The 17,889-nt window shown below is 46.4% G+C and overlaps 1 protein-coding gene across 2 annotated transcripts in view; it reads left to right on the top strand.

The window, feature by feature from the left end:
* Window positions 1-17,889, top strand: part of CALN1 (calneuron 1) — a 414,925-nt gene that overhangs the window by 19,529 nt on the left and 377,507 nt on the right. Inside the window, exon 2 of one of the 2 annotated variants that reach the window (XM_059693382.1) lies at window positions 12,449-12,644. In XM_059693382.1, coding sequence (XP_059549365.1) covers window positions 12,522-12,644 — 123 coding nt within the window. In that variant the 5' untranslated portion in view covers window positions 12,449-12,521. Of the gene's footprint in view, window positions 1-12,448; window positions 12,722-17,889 lie in introns of those variants that run through there. The other variant, XM_059693384.1, reaches the window with a different exon arrangement.

Raw genomic sequence — 17,889 nt, forward strand, 5'->3', positions numbered from 1 at the left:
ATTTATGAGGTGTCTACTAATGCCAAGCCCTGAGGGTATTTGTAGGGACAGGCCTAGTTACCATGTCAATGATCACAGCTTGGGTGGCAGAAACCCTTTTATGCCATATTACTCATTCCAGGAAAGCTGAGAAAAGACCCCTGACCTGTGCCCTGGTTTCTAACCTGGCTTCCCCATCTCCAGAGCTGCTCATCTTATCCAACATTATTGAATCTCAGCTCCACTTGAATGCAGAACTGACCATATGTGTGTAAAGCATATTTCTTTTCCCTTAATTTACACACAAGATATCTTGCCAAGATCCAACTTACCAAGTTCTTTTTCTAACCATGAAAAAACAACAACACCTTCTTATTGTGGAAAATTTTAAATATCCACAAAAGTGGAGAGACTACTATAATGAAACCACATGTATCCAAACAAAAACTTTAATAATTAATGATACCCTTCCAATCTTGTTTTATGTTTCTTATATAACATATAATTTCACATGTAAATACTTCATTGTGTATTTCTCACAGATAAGGATGCTTTTATTTAATATAACTAAAATGTCGTCATCACTCCCAATAGAATTAATAATATTGCTCAACGTCATCTCTATATTCTATTTTCCCTGTTGCCTCAATTATATAGTTTACTCAAATTGGGGTTTAAAAGGCCCACAGCTCACAACCGATAGTTCTTTTAAGTACCTTTTAGTCTATAACAGTGTCCTCCTTTTCGTTCCATGTCCTTTATTTGTTACAGAAATGGTATAATTAGTCCTGTAGGACTCCCTGCATTCTGATTTTGGCTTACTCTATTCTCTTGTGTTGTTTAACATATTTCTCGACGCTTTTAAGACTTTAGATTTAAATCTAAGGCCTTGATTACAGTCTTATTCTGTTCTTCTAGGTTGTGCTGTGCGCTTCCTCTAACCTTACTTCAGAAGGCACTTAATATCTGGTTTCCCCCTTCATTCATGTTGAGGTTGAGGTTCTGTCAGCTTGATTCATCCATGATCAAGTTCTCTTTTAACCTTATATCTAATGATTTTAGTAGCCATTGATGACCATTACCTAGATCTATTATTCATTAGAGGTAGCAAAATGGTAATGTTTTAATTCTATCATTTCTTCTTAATTAATTAGGAACTTTGTCTCATCAACTATTTGTTTACCTTATAATACAGTCTGCATAGAAAAATGGTAGTTACAAAATAGTCATGGGGATGTACAGTACAATATAGGGAATTTAGTCAATAACCTATACTAATAAAAGAGTAATATGCTAATTAGACCGGGTTGACCGGACATCTTCTGGACATCCAACTTCCTTCTGGACAAAGCCACGATGGCGGGGGCCGAGGCAGAAGTGGTTAGGGGTGATCAGGCTTGCAGAGGAGCAAGCAGTTAGGGGATGATCAGGCCGGCAGGAAAGGGCAGTTGGGGGATGATCAGGCCGGCAGGAAAGGGCAGTTGGGGGTGATCAGGCTGCCAGGGGAGGGCAGTTGGGGGCAATCAGGCCAACAGGGAAGTCATTAGGGGGCAATCAGGCTGGCAGGCAGAGGCAGTTAGGGGTGATCAGGCCGGCAGGCAGGTGAGTGGTTAGGAGCCAGTGGTCCCAGATTGTGTTTGGGCCTGGTAAGAAGTCCCAGCCTGCGGGATCGGGCCTAAACTGGCAGTTGGACATCGCCCGAGGGGTCCTAGAATGGAGAGGGTGCAGGCCGGGCTGAGGAACACCCCCCCATGCACGAATTTTGTGCACCAGGCCTCTAGTGCTATAATAATTATGTATGAAGCCAGGATTTATTGGGGGGACTCCCTTCATAAATTGTATGTGTCTAACCCACTATACCTGAAACTAACATAATATTGAATGTCAACTGTAACTGAAAAATAAAAATAAAAAAAAGAAACTGCAGGGTAATTGCTTGATACTTTCTTTCATTTATCATTTAAAAATAATAATTAGTTGGTGCCTTAGCAGTTATATTCCTATCAATTTTCAGAATAATGAACTGTCCTATATCTGGCCATTGGACATGTCTTCAAGTTGGTTCCTCTGTTCTTGACATCACTGGGAGCTTACCTGTGTTCGGGCCTGACAAGACGTCCCAGCCTGCCTTTCACATTTCCTCTCCTGGAGTGATTATTCACACTGGAAATGGCATTTAGAGACCACAGGTTAAGTGCTAGTGGTTTTACTGAGTTTTATTACTTTGAAGCCGTTTCAATGACAGACCTGGGACCTACATATTCTTGAAAGAAAAAAAAAATTCTGAGTTCATACTAATATTCTTATTCAAATTAGATTTCTGGGTTTTTATTGCCCTTTAAAATTTTATATATGTATCTCTTTTCTCTAATACAGAACATCTTGGTTCCTAATGATATTAGCTTATTTATGAATTTTCTTTGGTTCTTTTTGTCCTTAGCATCTGTCTCACAGTCAAAATATTATGTTTTAACAGAACTGAAAAAAATTCTTCTTTCCTTAGTTAAGCCATTAACCTGAAACACAGCTGTATTTGCATGTTTTCATTTATTTTCTATTTTTAGGAATTGCTTTACTTTTCCATTAAAAAACGATTTTTAAAACTGATTTTTAGAGGGAGAGGGAGAAAGAGAAACATCAATGTGAGAGCAAAACATGGATCAACTGCCTCCTGCACACCCCCTACTGGGGACCAAGCCAGCAACCTGACCAGGAATTGAACTGGCAACCTTTTGGTGCACAGGACAATGCCCAACCAACTGAGCCACACCAGCCAGGTGTGGCTTTTCTCTTTGGTATATTTTTTAAATATGTAAAAACTATTTATTTAATTATTTTTTTGCCATAGTAAATTGGTTCTGCTCAGACATTATTTCTTCCCTGTATTGTTTCTATAGATGAAGTCTAATAAATTCTGTATGTTACTTTTAAATCCTGCAAATTTACTAAATTCTCTTATTATTTATAATAGACCTTTTAGAGATTCTTTGGGTTTCCTAGATATATAATCATATTATCTTCAAGGAGAGATAGTTTTATTTCATTTCTCCTCTTCCAGACTTATACCTTATAATAATTACCTAATCATATTGATTAATGCCTACAATACAGAGTTAATAGTAGTGGAGACAATGAACAATACATGAGTAGTAATGATGACAGTGACTTTTTTCTGCTTTTAGCAATTAAGTCTCTGGTGTTGCCTCAGAGAGGCTGGATGCTGGCTTTTGGATTAATGTGGATTTATGTAATTTATGCTAAAAAAAATATCCATTATTTCCTACTAGAGGCCCAGTGCATGAAATTCATGCACTTTGGGGGGTTGGGTTCCTCAGCCTGGCCTGCACTTTCTTGCAGTCAGGAAGCCATCAGTCAGACATCCTTAGTGCTGCCAAAGAAGTGGGAGAGGCTCCTGCCACCACCACCGTGCTCGCCAGCTGTGAGCCCGGCTTCTGGATGAGTGGCACTCCCCCTGTGGGAGAGCACTGACCATCGGGGGCAGCTCTTGCATTGAGCGTCTGCTCCCTGGTGGTCAGTGCATGTTATAGTGACTGGCGTTCTGCCATCAGGCTGAAACTGGCTCTCTGACATCCCCTGAGGGGGTCCCAGATTGTGAGAGGGCACAGGCCAGGCTGAGGGACCCCACCAGTGCACGATTGGGGCCGGGGAGGGACATGGGAGGTTGGCCAGCCAGGGAGGGACTGCGGGAGGGCTCCAGGGCATGTCTGGCCCATCTTGCTCAGTACCGATCGGCTGGACCCCAGCAGCAAGCTAACCTACCGGTCAGAGCGTCTGCCCCTTGGTGGTCAGTGCGAACAGTTGAGCAGCCTTAGCATATCATTAGCATATTATGCTTTGATTGGTTGAATGGCCAACTGGACCACTGGACACTTAGCATATTAGGCTTTTACTATATAGGATTTTATTGGAATTTTCAACTTTAATTGATCTCAACCATTTCTAGTCTTGGTTTTCGTTTTGACGGACCAGGGTTAGGATGTTTTCTCCTGTAGGTCTGAGCCAGGACATGGAGGGACATTGGGCTCCTGAGGAGCAGTCTTTGCAGAGTTGTAATGCAGGTGCTGCTGAGGGGTCAAGTCTCGTCTTCAGACGTGGGCTTAGAATTTTGGCTTTGCCTGGGTACACATTTTATCTTCATGATATCAAATTGGTTTTGGACAGAAATAGGGAGAAAAGGAACTTTTAAAAAATTAAATTTATTGGGGTGACATTGGTTAATAACATTATGTACTAGTAAGTTTTAAGTGTATAATTCTATAACACACCATCTGTATACCATGTAGTGCTTACCACCCAAAGTCCAGTCTCCCTCTGTCACCATATATACAGTGTCCCAAGAAATGTATACACACTAATTTCTGTAGATTCTTTTAAATTTTTTAAATGAATGTTAATAAACTTTATAATCATTCAGAGTGTGTACATTTTTGGGGACACCCTGTATTTGACCCCCTTTGCTCTCTTCATCCTCCCCTCACCCCTTTTCTCTCTGGTAACCACCACACTGTTGTCTATGTCTATTGAGCTTGTTTGTTTTGTTTGTTTGTTTGTTGCTTTCTGTGTTATACCTCACGCATGAATGAAATCATATGGTTCTTGTCTTTTTCCATCTGATTGATTTCATTTAGCATGATACTTTCAGATCCATTTGTTTTTACATGACATTTAAGGTAGCATTTAGCTTGAGCTTGAGCTTTTGCATTTTTCAGGAGCTCAGTGAATATTTTCTACCCAGTGGCTTTTTTATTTTTTAATTCTCACCCAAAGATATTTTTCCATTGACTTTTAGAGAGAGTAGAAGGGAGGGAGGGAAGAGAGAGAAAGAGAGAAAGATCAGTGTTAAAGAGACACATCAATTGATTGTCTCCCTCATGAGCCCCTACCTGGGCGGGGATCCAACCTGCAACCCAGGTACGGGCCCTTGACCGGGAATTGAACTTGAGACCCTTCCGTGCTCAGGCCGACACTCTAACCATTGAGCAATACCAGCTAGGGCACCAGCAGCCTATTTTTATCTTTTACATGTGCTTTGAATATTTCTTAGTATTAAACTATTTTAATGGCAAGAACGACCACTTTTACAAGATGAAAGTGTCTCAGACTCAGTGAACAGAAGTGCATTGGGTAGACTTTGTGGCTCATCAGCACTTGGAGCTGAGTGTTTGCTTCTTGACAGCCTCTCTTGTGTGGGAGGAGTCTCAGTGCTCACGTGTTCCGGTCAATGCGAGACTCCTTGGCTTTGGGGCTAGCAAAACCTCACACCCAGCCTCCGACGTCCTGTTCTCAGCAAATTGTACTCCACTAAATATCATGTGGCATGACTCATTTCACTCAACATTTGGTCCAAAAGGTACCTTAAAACAGGATCAAATTAAAGGGAACACGCTGCACTATTGGTGAGAGTATAAATTGCTACAACCACTATGGAAAGTAGTATGGAGGTTCCTCTAAAAACTAAAAATAAGACTACCATAAAATCCAGCAATCCCACTTCTGGGTATATATCCAAAGGAAATAAAATCCTTATCTCAAAGAGATATCTGCACCTTTGCGTTCTTTGCAGCATCAGTCACAGTAGCCAAGAAAAGAAAACAACCTGTGTGTTCATCAATAGACAAATGGCTAAATAAAATGGGGTACATCTACACAATGGGCTATTAACCCCACAAAATAGGAAATCCTGCCATTTGCTACAATGTGCGTAAAACTAGAGGGCAGTATGCTAAATAAAATAAGCCAGACACGGAATGATCTCATTTATATGTGGGGGAAAGAAAAGGGGGTGGTTACCAGGGGCTGAAGGGTTGAGGGCTGGGGGGTGGGAAAAGGGGAGATGTTGGTCAAAGGGTGCAAATCTTCAGTTATAAGAACAATAAATTAAATTTTACTTGTGGATCAAATTGATGGCATGTGTGGGTTTTGAAAGAAAAGACCCACATGCAAAACCCTTGTCAAGCATTATAGAGGATACAGTTATGATGATAATATGGCCATCATCTACAGCTGGAAGATGTAGCAGGGGCCACAGACACAAAAGGCTCTAACCTGATGATGTCCCATGTGGTCAGAATGGAGGGAGTGTTTCATGGGAACATTTGAACTGAACTTGGGAGTATCATCTGGGAATCACTGTTCCTTGAGGTTCCCAGAAACTAAGTAGAACCATCTACCCTATATTAATAGTTTATTTGTGCTGTAAAAATGAATCCTCATACACTTTGCTCATAAGCATTAGATTTCTAGCCCCTGTTGCCACAGTGATTATAATTTTAAACACTCCAAAAAGGACCCAAATCCGTGAAGAACTGAGTTTGCCTGTGTCTTGTGCATCCCAGTGAATGTGCACAGCCACATGCCGGGGTGACGAGGTTGACCAGTTCACCCAGACTGTATCCATATAGCTCCCTTCCTCAGAGGCAGGAACAGGGATCCATTTAGGAGCATACTTTGTGGGATTGAAGAGGAGAATCAAAATATCTTTGTTTGGATACCCTTGGGCCAAACTGACTCTTTGAACTGAAGGAGTAAGGAGCAGCCTCCTTCTCTGGTCTGTGTGTTGTGTCTGTGCCCCTGGCTTGATTCTGAACTTCGTGAGGCTGTATCTGTGGTGGATTCATTCTGTACCTGCCCCTTCCATCCCTCTATGGGTTCAGCCCAGCACCCATCTGAGCAGAGTGGGTGCTCAGCCACTGCCTGTTAGGTGCAAAAAGGAAGGAATGAATAATGATAGCTAGCACATGTAGTACTTACTCTGTGCCAAACACTTGATAATAATCCTAAAAATTAGGTACTATTATCAATCCCATTTTGCAATGAGGGAACTAAAGCACAGAAAGGTTAAGTAACTTGCCCAAGATCACACAGCTCATAAGTGGCAGAGCTAGGATTTGAATTGCATGATCTGATTCAATTAGCCATGTTCTTAAAAAAAAAAATATATATATATATATATATATATATATATATATATATATATATATATATATATACACACACACACACACACACACACACACACACACATACATACACATACACACTAGAGGCCTGGTGCATGAAATTCATGCATGGGTAGGGTCCCTAGGCCTGGCCAGCAATCAGGGCTGATCAGGGCCCTCCAGCTGCCGGCCAGGGCCTCCCTTCCCTGGCTGCCAGCTGCTGGCCAGGGCCTTCCTTTGTTCTGCACCGCCCCCTGGTGGTCAGTGCATGTCATAGTGAGTGATTGGTCTCCTGTCTCCCGGATGAACTCCTGAGGGGACACTTTGCATATTAGCCTTATATATATAGGCTAGAGGCCCAGTACACGAATTTGTGCACTGGGGAGGGGGGGGCGTCCTTCAGCCCAACTTGTGCCCTTTTGCAGTCTGGGACCTCTCGGGGGATGTCTGCCTGCCGGCTTGTGGCTGGATGGCCTGCTGCTTGAGCTTCAGCAGCTGCTGCACGCGCATGGGCTGGGCCACCACGATCTGTCCTGCGAACACCATCGAGTGGGTGAGTCAAGCACAGAGGCAGGCTCACCCTGAATTTCCTGCGCTTCCCTGAGTTACTGAGTTGTTCAGACTGACTGCCTTCTACAGAGAATGGCATCAGGATCAGGCCTAAGCCGGCAGTTGGAGAGCTCTTTCGCAGTCCGGGACCCCTTGGGGGATGTAGCAGTGTGCCAAGCAGCAGGTGGCCAGGGAGGAGCCTGAATCTGGGCCAGGCACCATGCTGCTTGCACTCATCCCGGCCTGCTGTGCCTGCTGCCGCCACTCGGTAGCACTGCTATGGAGTCGGAAGAGGCTCCCACCATAGCAGCTGCACTCACCAGCCATGAGCCAACTCCTGGCTGAGTGGCACTCCTCCTATGGGAGTGAACTGACCACCAGGGGGCAGCTCCTGCATTAAGCATATGCCTCCTGGTGGTCAGTGAGCATCATAGGGACCGGTCTTTCTGGTTGTTCGGCTGTAACGGTCACTTAAGCTTTTATTATATATATATATATATATATATATATATATATATATATATATATATGTATAATATATGTATATATATATACACACATATACATACACACACACACATATATATACACACATACACACACACACACACACACATATATCTATACTAATAAAAGAGAAAAATGGTAATTGGTGTACAATGATACCCTTTTCATTGGCTAATCAGGGCTATATGCAAATTAACTGCCAACTAAGATTGGCAGTTAACTGCCAACAAGATGGCGGTTAATTTGCATATGTAGGCACAATGCAGGGAGGCGAAAGGGAAAGCAGGAAGAAGCCCCCTGCCACTGAGAGTGATCGGAAACCCAGGGGGGAGCTAAGAGCTGGGGGGCAGGGCAAAGGCGGCCCTGGGGCCGCCTTTGCCCTGCCCCCCAGCCATGATCGGAGAATCAGGCGCCTTTTCCGCCCTGGCCAGTGATAGCAGGAAGTAGGGGTGGAGCCAGCGATGGGAGCTGGGCACGGTAGAAGCTGGCAGTCCCAGGAGCTAGGGGTCCCTTGCCTGGGCCTAAAGCGAAGCCCACGATCGCGGGGCCGCTGCAGCTGCGGGTCCCCGCTGCCCGGGCCGGACTCCTAGGCCAGAGGCGTCAGGCCTGGGCAAGGGGCCGATCCTGCGATTGGAGGGTGATGGGGGTCAACGCCTGAGGGCTTCCCAGTATGTGAGAGGGGGCAGGCTAGGCTGAGGGACACCCCCCCACACACACCCAGTGCATGAATTTCGTGCACCGGGCCCCTAGTATAAAATAATTCTTTATTGTTGAAAGTATTACATATATCCCTCTTTTTCCCCCATTGAACCCCTCCAACCTGCCCCCACCTCCCACCCCAGGCCCTTACTGACCCATTGTCTGTGTCCATGGGCCATGCACATGTACATACAAGGTCCTTGGTTGATTACCTCCCACCCACGCAGTTCCCCCCCACACCCCCCCCCCCCCCGCCCCAGCCTTCTCTCTGAGATTCTGCCCTCTGTTCCATGTTTCCATGTCTCTGGATCCATGCCGTTTATCAGTTTATTTTGTTACTTAGATTCCACATATGAGTGAGATCATGTGATACTTATCTCTCTCTGACTGACTTATTTCACTTAGCATGATACTCTCCAGGTCCCTCCATGCTGTCTCAAAGGGTAAGAGATTCTTCTTTTTAACTGCTGCATAGTATTCCATGCTATAAATGTACCATAGCTTTTTTGTCCACTCATTTGCTGATGGGCACTTGGACTGCTTCCAGATCTTAGCTATTGTAAGTTGTCAATTAGCCATGTTCTTGACCACATCAAGAACATGGGTTGATAAAAGTGTTGGAGCTGATGGAACACCTTGAGGGCAGAACCATGTCAGTGTCACTTTCTGGGGGGCTGGGAGTGCCTCACACTAGGGGCCAGTTCTCAGGGAACATTTCAGGTGCTGAAGGAAGTTGATGGGGTCATTTGCTGAAATAAATCTGGAAAGGACACTAATGTGGGTCCAGGCATTAGCACAAAGCTCTAACTTCGGGACTTGGGCTCACAAACCAGCTCCTGGCTGACCTTTCAGATGATTCTCCAGGTAAATGGACTTAGTGGGGAAATTCTGGAATTTACCTGCCCTTAAGAATCTCAACAGGAAACGAGCCAACCCGTTAATCTGAGGACCAAGACTCACTTTCCAGTAGGTATTTACGGTGGGTGCCAAGGTGCACAAGGCCACTGAGGACTTGGGAGGTGTGTGCATTATGGCTCTTCTCTGGGAGAAGCTCCTAGTGCGATGGGGAGATGCAGGTTCATCTTCTATGCAGATGCCACCTTAGGCGACTCCATTAGTTGTCTGTGGTTGGCCAGTCCCAGCCCGTGGAGGGCAGCTTGGCTTCCCCTACTGTGTGTCAGGCCCCCCATGACCTGCAGAGGAGCATTCTGGTGAGATGGCTTCTGGCTGGAGGAGCCAGCTCCCTGTTTGGCTGGGGCCAGCCCCCTGGCTTTCTGATTTTCTGGCACAAAGTAAGTGCTGCAGTAAAGGGCACCAGAGGCCGGCCGAGCAGCAGGAGTGATGTTCTTTATGGAGAGCTGTCTCCTCCAGGGCCACGCTCCTGTTGAGCTACAAGTACATTCCAAGTAATTAAGTGGATTGGGTTCTCAAGCCGTTGTGAGCATCAGCTTGGACATCCTTGCCCGGAGGCCCTGGCAGGTCCCATAGCTGGCTTGGCAGCCAGACCAGCATTGTGGGGTGCCCCTGCCCTGGTGCCCACTGTGTGGAGGGGACTGATGAGAAAGTACACTCAGTATATTTGGAAGGTCTTGTGTATAGGGAGCTAATTACGCTCTTTTAAAATCTGTTTGCCACCAATCACAGCTTTCATGGTGCTGTGACTGTCATGGCAACTAAAAGCATATCTGAAAATAAAATGTCACTGTTTTTTCATTTCTACTGTAATGACACAGGAAAAACGCTTTCCTTTTTAACTTAACATGATAACTAGAGATGAGTAAAAAAGTATAGGTGTGTGTGCGGATCGTGTGGATAAGCAGGTGCCATAGTATCTGTGAATGCATGATATATGTGTGTGTGTGTGTGTGTGTTTTGGTGTGTATTGGTGTGTGTAGCTGTGTACAGCTGTGTGGCTATGGAGTGAGTCCTCCTTGTGTGTATGTCTAGGATAGGGGCTGAGATCACACATAGTTTGTGAGTGTTGAAGACTGTTCCGTGAGCATGTGTGTGTGTGTGTGTGTGTGTGTGTGTGTACAGTACTGATGTGTGTGAGTGAGTCTGTGTGTGTGTGTGCATGTGTGTGTGTGTCTGAACACAAGTGCTATTGCATGGGTGTGTTAACCCTGTATTGTTTGGTAAGAAAAGCCTTCTGCCTTTATTGTTCTATGGGGTGTTCCTGTGGGAGGTTCCACCCAGTCACAGGAGATAGAGCCCCTCTTTTGGGGGAGGGCCCATCTCCTTGCCATGACCCTCAGAAAGCCAGAGCTCTCACAGGTCAGGAGCACCCAGACACGGCCTGGCCCGGCCCTGACCTAGAGTATGGGGTTTCTGGTCAAGGTGGAGGTTACAAAGCACAGGGTCAGTTTGTGCATCTGTCACTCACTCATTGCAGCAACTGACACTTGTTACGTCTGCAGCTGAGCTTATCTCACTTGACTGGGATGGGACTGACAGATTGACAACCCTAACTTACAACAATAATGACATTTGCACAGACCTCTGCAAGGCTTCATGCTTCCTAAGGTCATCTTCTTGGTCCCGCCTCCTAAGGGCCGGCTTCCCCAGGAGGACACTTCCCAGGTGTGGAAATGCACCTCTGGTCAGACTCAAGAGGATGGAAGCTGAGCAGGGACCCTCTTCCCAGGATGTGATACCCAGCCGGAGCTGCCAGGATGGGCTGCTTGTTGCAGGGAGAGGCCACTGCCCGCTGCAATGTGCGGCCGTCCCCTGGGGCCAGCGTTCTCGGACGAGGACTCCATCCCCGATGCCACGGCTCATTCTTTTCACCAACAAAATGCTTCCAGTTACATTCTGTACTTTACATCCCTTGAGATTCTTTGTTTTGTTACTAATTTGTAAACGTCAATCAAGAGAACCAATATTGATTAAATGTGAGTTTAATAAGTGTTTATTGGGCACCAATTATTTTAAGGTTGTCCCTGCCTGGGCCCAGATGACACAGCATGCATCGGAATGACTCTCTGCCTGGAGCTTTTCTCAATGCAGTGTCGGGGGAAGAGAGAGACTGTGCGCAGCAACCAAAGCAGGCACAGATGAGGGGTGCCTTAACCCAGCCAGGTGCCTTAACCTGAGTGGATTTGTAAAGGACAAGTAGGGGTTAACCAGACGTCAGGGAGAGAGGGTGACATCCAAGGATTGCAGAGGCTCCCTCCGTGTGGGAATCAAGTCTGGACTGGAGACATAAAGGGACTCTGGTCCTGGATGCTCTTTGCTTTGTCTAAGGAAGTTAGGATGACCCTGCCTTGGGATCATGAGTAGCAGCCCAGGCTTAGGCGCTTTGGCAAGAACCTTCCCCGTAAGGCAGCTATCCCTAACTCTGCCCCCAACTTTGTTTCTGTGGCTCTGTCGATGCCAACAGCAAGGAAACAAAGGATGTTGGCAAGGAGCTGGGCTTTCTTGCGAGTTGCAATCACGTTGGCGGCTGTAGTTCTCTCCGCATCGCTTCTACTACAGCAGTTCCCACGGGAGTGTGAATGGAAAAGTACCTGTAAATATTAAGGTTGGTTCCAAAGGCACATGACTGTTTTATTGTGTAACACCCTCTGGTGACATTGAGGCCTTATTAATAACTAAACAACTGTCACGACTGTAATTATATTTCTTGCGTCCGGATTGTGTTTCTACCATTGTCCTGTTTAAACACGGAAGGGAGGGTGTGAATTATTTAGGCAACTGACTGAGTAAATGATCAACCAGCACTGTGCAGGCAGTAAGTTTCTGTCAACTCCTTGCAGAGCCTCAGTGTCACCGCTGACGTTCCCTTGATGTGCTCACAAATCTCTCTGAGAACATCGCCCTGGACCCCCGATGCGGCTGCCCGAGCAACCTGGAGAGGGGAAGCCTGAGCATGAGGAAAAGGGGGGCAGAGGAGCCCCAGGAGGGGGAGAGGAGCCGCCGAGGAGCCAGGCCCCCGACTTCCCCACTTGGCAAGTCTTCTCCCCCCAAACCCCCTGGAGAAACGAGCTTTCTCACCTGTTTGCTCAGGATTGATTGTGTTCTGCCCTCAGGTAGGGGGTGGCGCGGGGGCTGGGAGCCTTTGCAGCTGAGTGTGGGGGGAGAGGAGACCTACGGGCAGGACATCTGGGAGGGGTCCAGAGGGGACATATGTCCAAGCTGGGTACGGAGATGAAGTCCTGAGCCTGACAGGTTCGAGATGTGTGGTGGGTGAGGGGGTGGGTTTGCAAGCTGACTCTCTCAGGTGCTGGTTGGGTTGGGCTGATGCTGGTGGTTAGAAAAGCAGCAACAGATATCATTTAGAGAGTGGGACTGTGTGTCAGCATCGAAGCGGGAGTGTCGCATAGGTAATTTCAACAAATCCTCATAATAACCCCGCAAGGGTGTCATTAACACCGTTTTTACAGGAGAAAAGTAAGACAGACATTAATCAACTCTCTCCAGATCGCACAGGCAAAGGTAAACCTGTGATTCCTGCCACGGATCTCTGAATCCAAAACCGAGGTTCCTAACCACTGGGAAACCCAGCCCCTCACTTACAGGTGAGGAGGTCAGTTCAGGGGGAGGGGTTTCACGTTACCAAGCCACAGGCTTCCCTGGCTTTGACCCTGCTTGCTTTCTTCTCCTTGGAGACGTTCATGGCTGTATAAACCTAAGAGGAATTTCAACTCTGGGTGGTTTTGTATAGAAGGAAATTTTGATCTGTGATGCTGGCATTGAGGAGTGGGTCTGTGCTGAGTCCTGTAAACGGTTATGTTCTGAATGGTCTCCTCAAGGCTATCGGAACGGAATCGCCAGTCCTTTCTGCCACCAGCTCCTCATGGTGGCCGAATGTGTTGATGGTGGGGGCCATGGATTTAAGTTTAGGCTGAGGAGGGGAAAAAGGAACTAGAGATGTTTCTGACTGTATCTCCTGATTTTAGCCATTTCTCCCAGGAGGGCTGGGCCCGGCACAGGAGGCTGTAAGTGTCTATGTAGAGCCATCGTTTGGGAACTCAGAGGTGGGAGCATGCACACCTGTGGGGGAGCCCTTCTCGTCTACTCTGAGGAAAGGTCTGGAAGAGGATGACATGAGCTGGAAAGGACACATGCTGCAGGGCAGGCTCAGCATGAGTTCTGCTCAGCAAGGTTCGTCAGGGACCAGAGCAACCTGGGCTGGGCCTCCTCAACCCAGCTCACCCTTTCCAAGAGAGGAGCCTGGTAGGAGGCATGGTCCAGTTCAAGGGTAAAATTCCCGGCTGGCCTTTCCTCAGGCTGGCATAAGTGACGACGTCCTGGGCAATTATCCTGGGAAAGGGGAGCGTGTTGAGGAAAAGAGGTAAGGACGGGGGTGACAGATGTTTCTGCATGTCCTACAGAGGCTGTAACAAATGACAAACATGGCAGATGCCACAGCGGGAAAGGACAGGTTTCTACCTTAGTGGAAATGAAGGTATCCTACAGCAAACAGACAAAGAAGTCTATCAGAGTTAGAAAGACCCTTTTTGCTCAATATACTCCCAAATTTTTTTAAAAAAGTTTTTCTATTTGTTCCTGTGACTTTGGGATTTGGGGGCCAGAACTGTGATGGGCATGACTTAGGCAATTTAATTTCACCTGTCTTTGGGAGTAGCACTAGGCCAATTGGAATGAACCAAACCATCAGCGTCTCCTTGGGGTATTAACTCTTTTTGGACCCAAGGCCGAGGGCCTCTCGGTCTTCTGGCTTGTTCCCCTCATACATTCAATCCCCCTCCCCCACATAACACTTTTGCTTACTCCTTCCTTGGGAGCATTCCCACAAAGATTTGTTGGTGCAGTGGGCAGGGAGATACAGGTGAAAAGGAGGGATGGAATGGGGCCATGAGAGGGAGTCCTGCTGTTATGGCCTCAGCGCAAGGGATTGGAGAGGAGGGGAAGGAAATACAGCTCATTTGGAGCACGGTCTCACATCAGTTTCCAGCAGTGAGGTCTCTCAGAGCAGTGGTCGCCAACCTTTCGGACCTCACGGACCACCAGTGGTCCACGGACCACCGGTTAGCGACCGCTGCTCCAAAGGTTTCCTCAGAGTACATTGCCTCCCTGTCCTTCAGTCCCTTGGCTGGGACCTCCTTCAGCTAGAGCGCAGGTACTGGGTCAAGCCTACAGAGCATCAGAGGCCTCCTCAGATCTCAAGCCCTCTGGGCAGTTGCCTAGGTGGCTGTCCCTGGCGTGGGCAGGGTGGGCAAAATTAACAAGTGAGGAGTCACCTCGACATGTCCCATCTTCCCACTGGATCATTTTCACATTTCCTTGTACCATTTTAGTTGCAAGTAACAGAAGTCCAGTAGCGTTCTCCTAAGTGAAAAGAGAGACCTGTTAGAAAGACTTCAGGAAGGGGTTGGGAGAGGTGTCTTATAGAATACAAGGCCTAAAGGATGGATAACCCGTAGGCCCAGAGGGATTTTGAAAACCAAATAAAGCTGCTCCTCTCTACCTGTCCACACTTCTCTGGTTTCTATGACTATATGAAAATTATTCTTGTCAAAAAGCTCCTAATTTGTCTTCCAGGCTCGGCTGGGAATCAGTATTGTCTCAATTCCAAATTCCCCATGAATAGGTTCATTGCTGCCCATTCCTGATCAAATAAATAGTATCCAGTATAAGAGAGTCAGAGGTTATGAACACGCTGCTTCCACTATAAATATGTGGATGGAAAACGGGAGAGGCAATGGCTAGAGTGGTGGGGCACTTCTTCACCACAGTTCCTGGAATATTGGTTTTCTCCCATTCTGGAAGTTGGTTGACTATCCATTAGTGCTGATAAGGTGCTTACTATTAATGCTTTAAATTGCAGTCTTTAAAAGAAGGTGGTCCCTGCGAGACCCAGAGAACTATCACTGGTAGAACAAGCACAATGGGGTGGATAAGTGGGCCGGGGCGGGGGGTGGGGTCTGCAGGGGAGTGTGGAGAGAGACCTTATACAGAGGGCGGGGACTGGAGAAGAAAGACCTCCTCCCAGCCTTCCTCCCAGTGGTTCTCCTCCTGCTTGTCAGCTCAGAGGATTGCAGAATTCCCCAGACTTTCTATTCCTATGTCTTTGCCAAGGTGTGGCCATGTCTGCAGGAGATAACTTAGAGATGGGGACCTCTTTCTTTTCTACTTCTTTCCCTGAAGAGTCTCCCAAGTGCACACAACAATGGAGCCCCGACTTGTCTCGGGTCTGCCAAGGTGCCAACTTCTCAATCTGGTGGCTTGAAAGGATGGTCTCCCCCTTTTGTCCAGACTATTGGATCTGGGGTGCTCTTTGGGTCAAGTATGGAGCTGACTTGTGGATGGTCAGTAGGCCCAGGAAGCCAGCTAGGAGAGTGTCCCCAGGTAATAGAGAGATGCCCAGGTGGCTTCAACAAATTACAATTAAATAAACAACCCTACTAGTATGGTGCTGCTCCAACCCAATCCAAAGGAAGCTTTTCTAATATGGGGAGAAATGGATGTGCACTATTGATATATGAGCTAAGAATAGCTCGTGTTCCAAACAAAGTGTTTTTTTCATATTTTGAAATAAAAACGTGTAGACAAAGCAAGGAATTAGAATGCATGACTCATTGCTGATTCTGAAAGCAATAGAAATTCAAAGGGAATTATTCTCTTCCTATTTCGCCCTCCACCCCTGTTCTGAATAGCTTATAAAAAGAGTCTCTACTTAAACAGGACCCATGAACTCCTCCATGATTTAAGGTTCAGCATAGTGAGAGGCAGGAGGAACTCAGCCTTTACTGCTTGGTTAGTAAACTGGCCTCCCCACTAGACTGGATACATTTACCAGAGTTCTCCATGGGTTGTTCATCCTCATTTCTCCTCCTCTTGTCTCTCATTCTTTGGACCCACTTGGGCCACTGCTCCTCCCTCCTCCAGTGCCTGGCTCTGCTGGACCTCAGCAGACTCAACTCATCAGCCTTAACAAGGGTGTTTCATCAATAAGCATTAGCTCTCCGGGCTATGTCTTAGGGGAGAGTGCAAACTATATAGTATTGTAGCAGGATGTGGGCATCTCCATCAACTCACTGGGTAGTCTTGAGCTCATTTGTGTGTTGAATGGAATGGTTGGGCCTCATTAGTGGTGTTTAGTTTTTTGTTTTTGTTTTTTTGCTCACAAACACCTTTTTAAAATAAGTTTTATGGGGAATCCAATATTTAAAACAGAAAAGAGAGAGCCCATTCTGGTTGGAGCTAGGTGTGTGTGTGTGTGTGTGTGTGTGTGTGTGTGTGTGTGTGTGTGTGTGTGAGAGAGAGAGAGAGAGAGAGAGAGAGAGAGAGAGAGAGAGAGAGAATGGGAGGTCCTCCAGGATCCCTGAGAGGAACAGCAAGATGTTTCACTTGAAAGAACTGTTGGTCGACCTTCATGGCATGATTCCTTAAGAAATGTGTAAAAGTCTTACCTCTGACCTCTCCTTGCTGTCTCCTTTCATTTTCACCAACCCCATGCTCCTTGAATACTTACCAGCTTGTTCAGTCTTATATCTGCCCCAAGTCTTGATGTCATACGGGGAAGCTGAGATGGTCATGTGGATGACCAAAGCAATATTTTCACCTTATGTTGCCTCAACTTTAACTCTGTGACTTTCTTTCCTCTTGACTTCCACTCCCATAGCTTCCACCTTGCTCCTGTTATCCTCTGGAGTACCCCACCTCTGAGAGCTCACACTGCAATACTGCTCTCTTCGACAACCTTCTCTATAGCTGTTTACCACTGCTAGTCCTATTTTGGGATGAGTAGCATACTGAGAGAAAATCCTATATGAATATGGGACATGGATAGTTGACCCTACGTGTTCATAGTCTTCAACTCCAATAGGTCTTCAGTGTTGGCCCAGTAATTCTTCTAGTGGTCAGGTTCCTCCCCATTCTCCACCATGACTGTTTCAACCAGTATCCATTCTTCTAAAAATGATGTCACTTCCTCATTCACATGAAATACAAAGGTCCCAGGAAGAAAATTCTTCATCTTCCTGCCCACCATCTCTGTCATCTTTTCTGTTTTCATGTTCCTCTTCACCTCTCCATGCCAATCATTGTGGAGGAGAGGACCTCTCTACCAGTCCAAGGACCATCTGCCACATGTGCTTGCACATTTGTTCCCCACCATCCCCTCTTATTGGACCTATTCCATCAAATATACTTCCTCTGTTATTCTTCAACTTCTTGTTCTTCCTCCAGGCACAAACATTTGTTCTAATGTCACTCATCTTATTTTTTTTTT

Source organism: Myotis daubentonii, chromosome 4, assembly GCF_963259705.1.
Source record: "Myotis daubentonii chromosome 4, mMyoDau2.1, whole genome shotgun sequence".
Classification (NCBI taxonomy): domain Eukaryota; kingdom Metazoa; phylum Chordata; class Mammalia; order Chiroptera; family Vespertilionidae; genus Myotis; species Myotis daubentonii.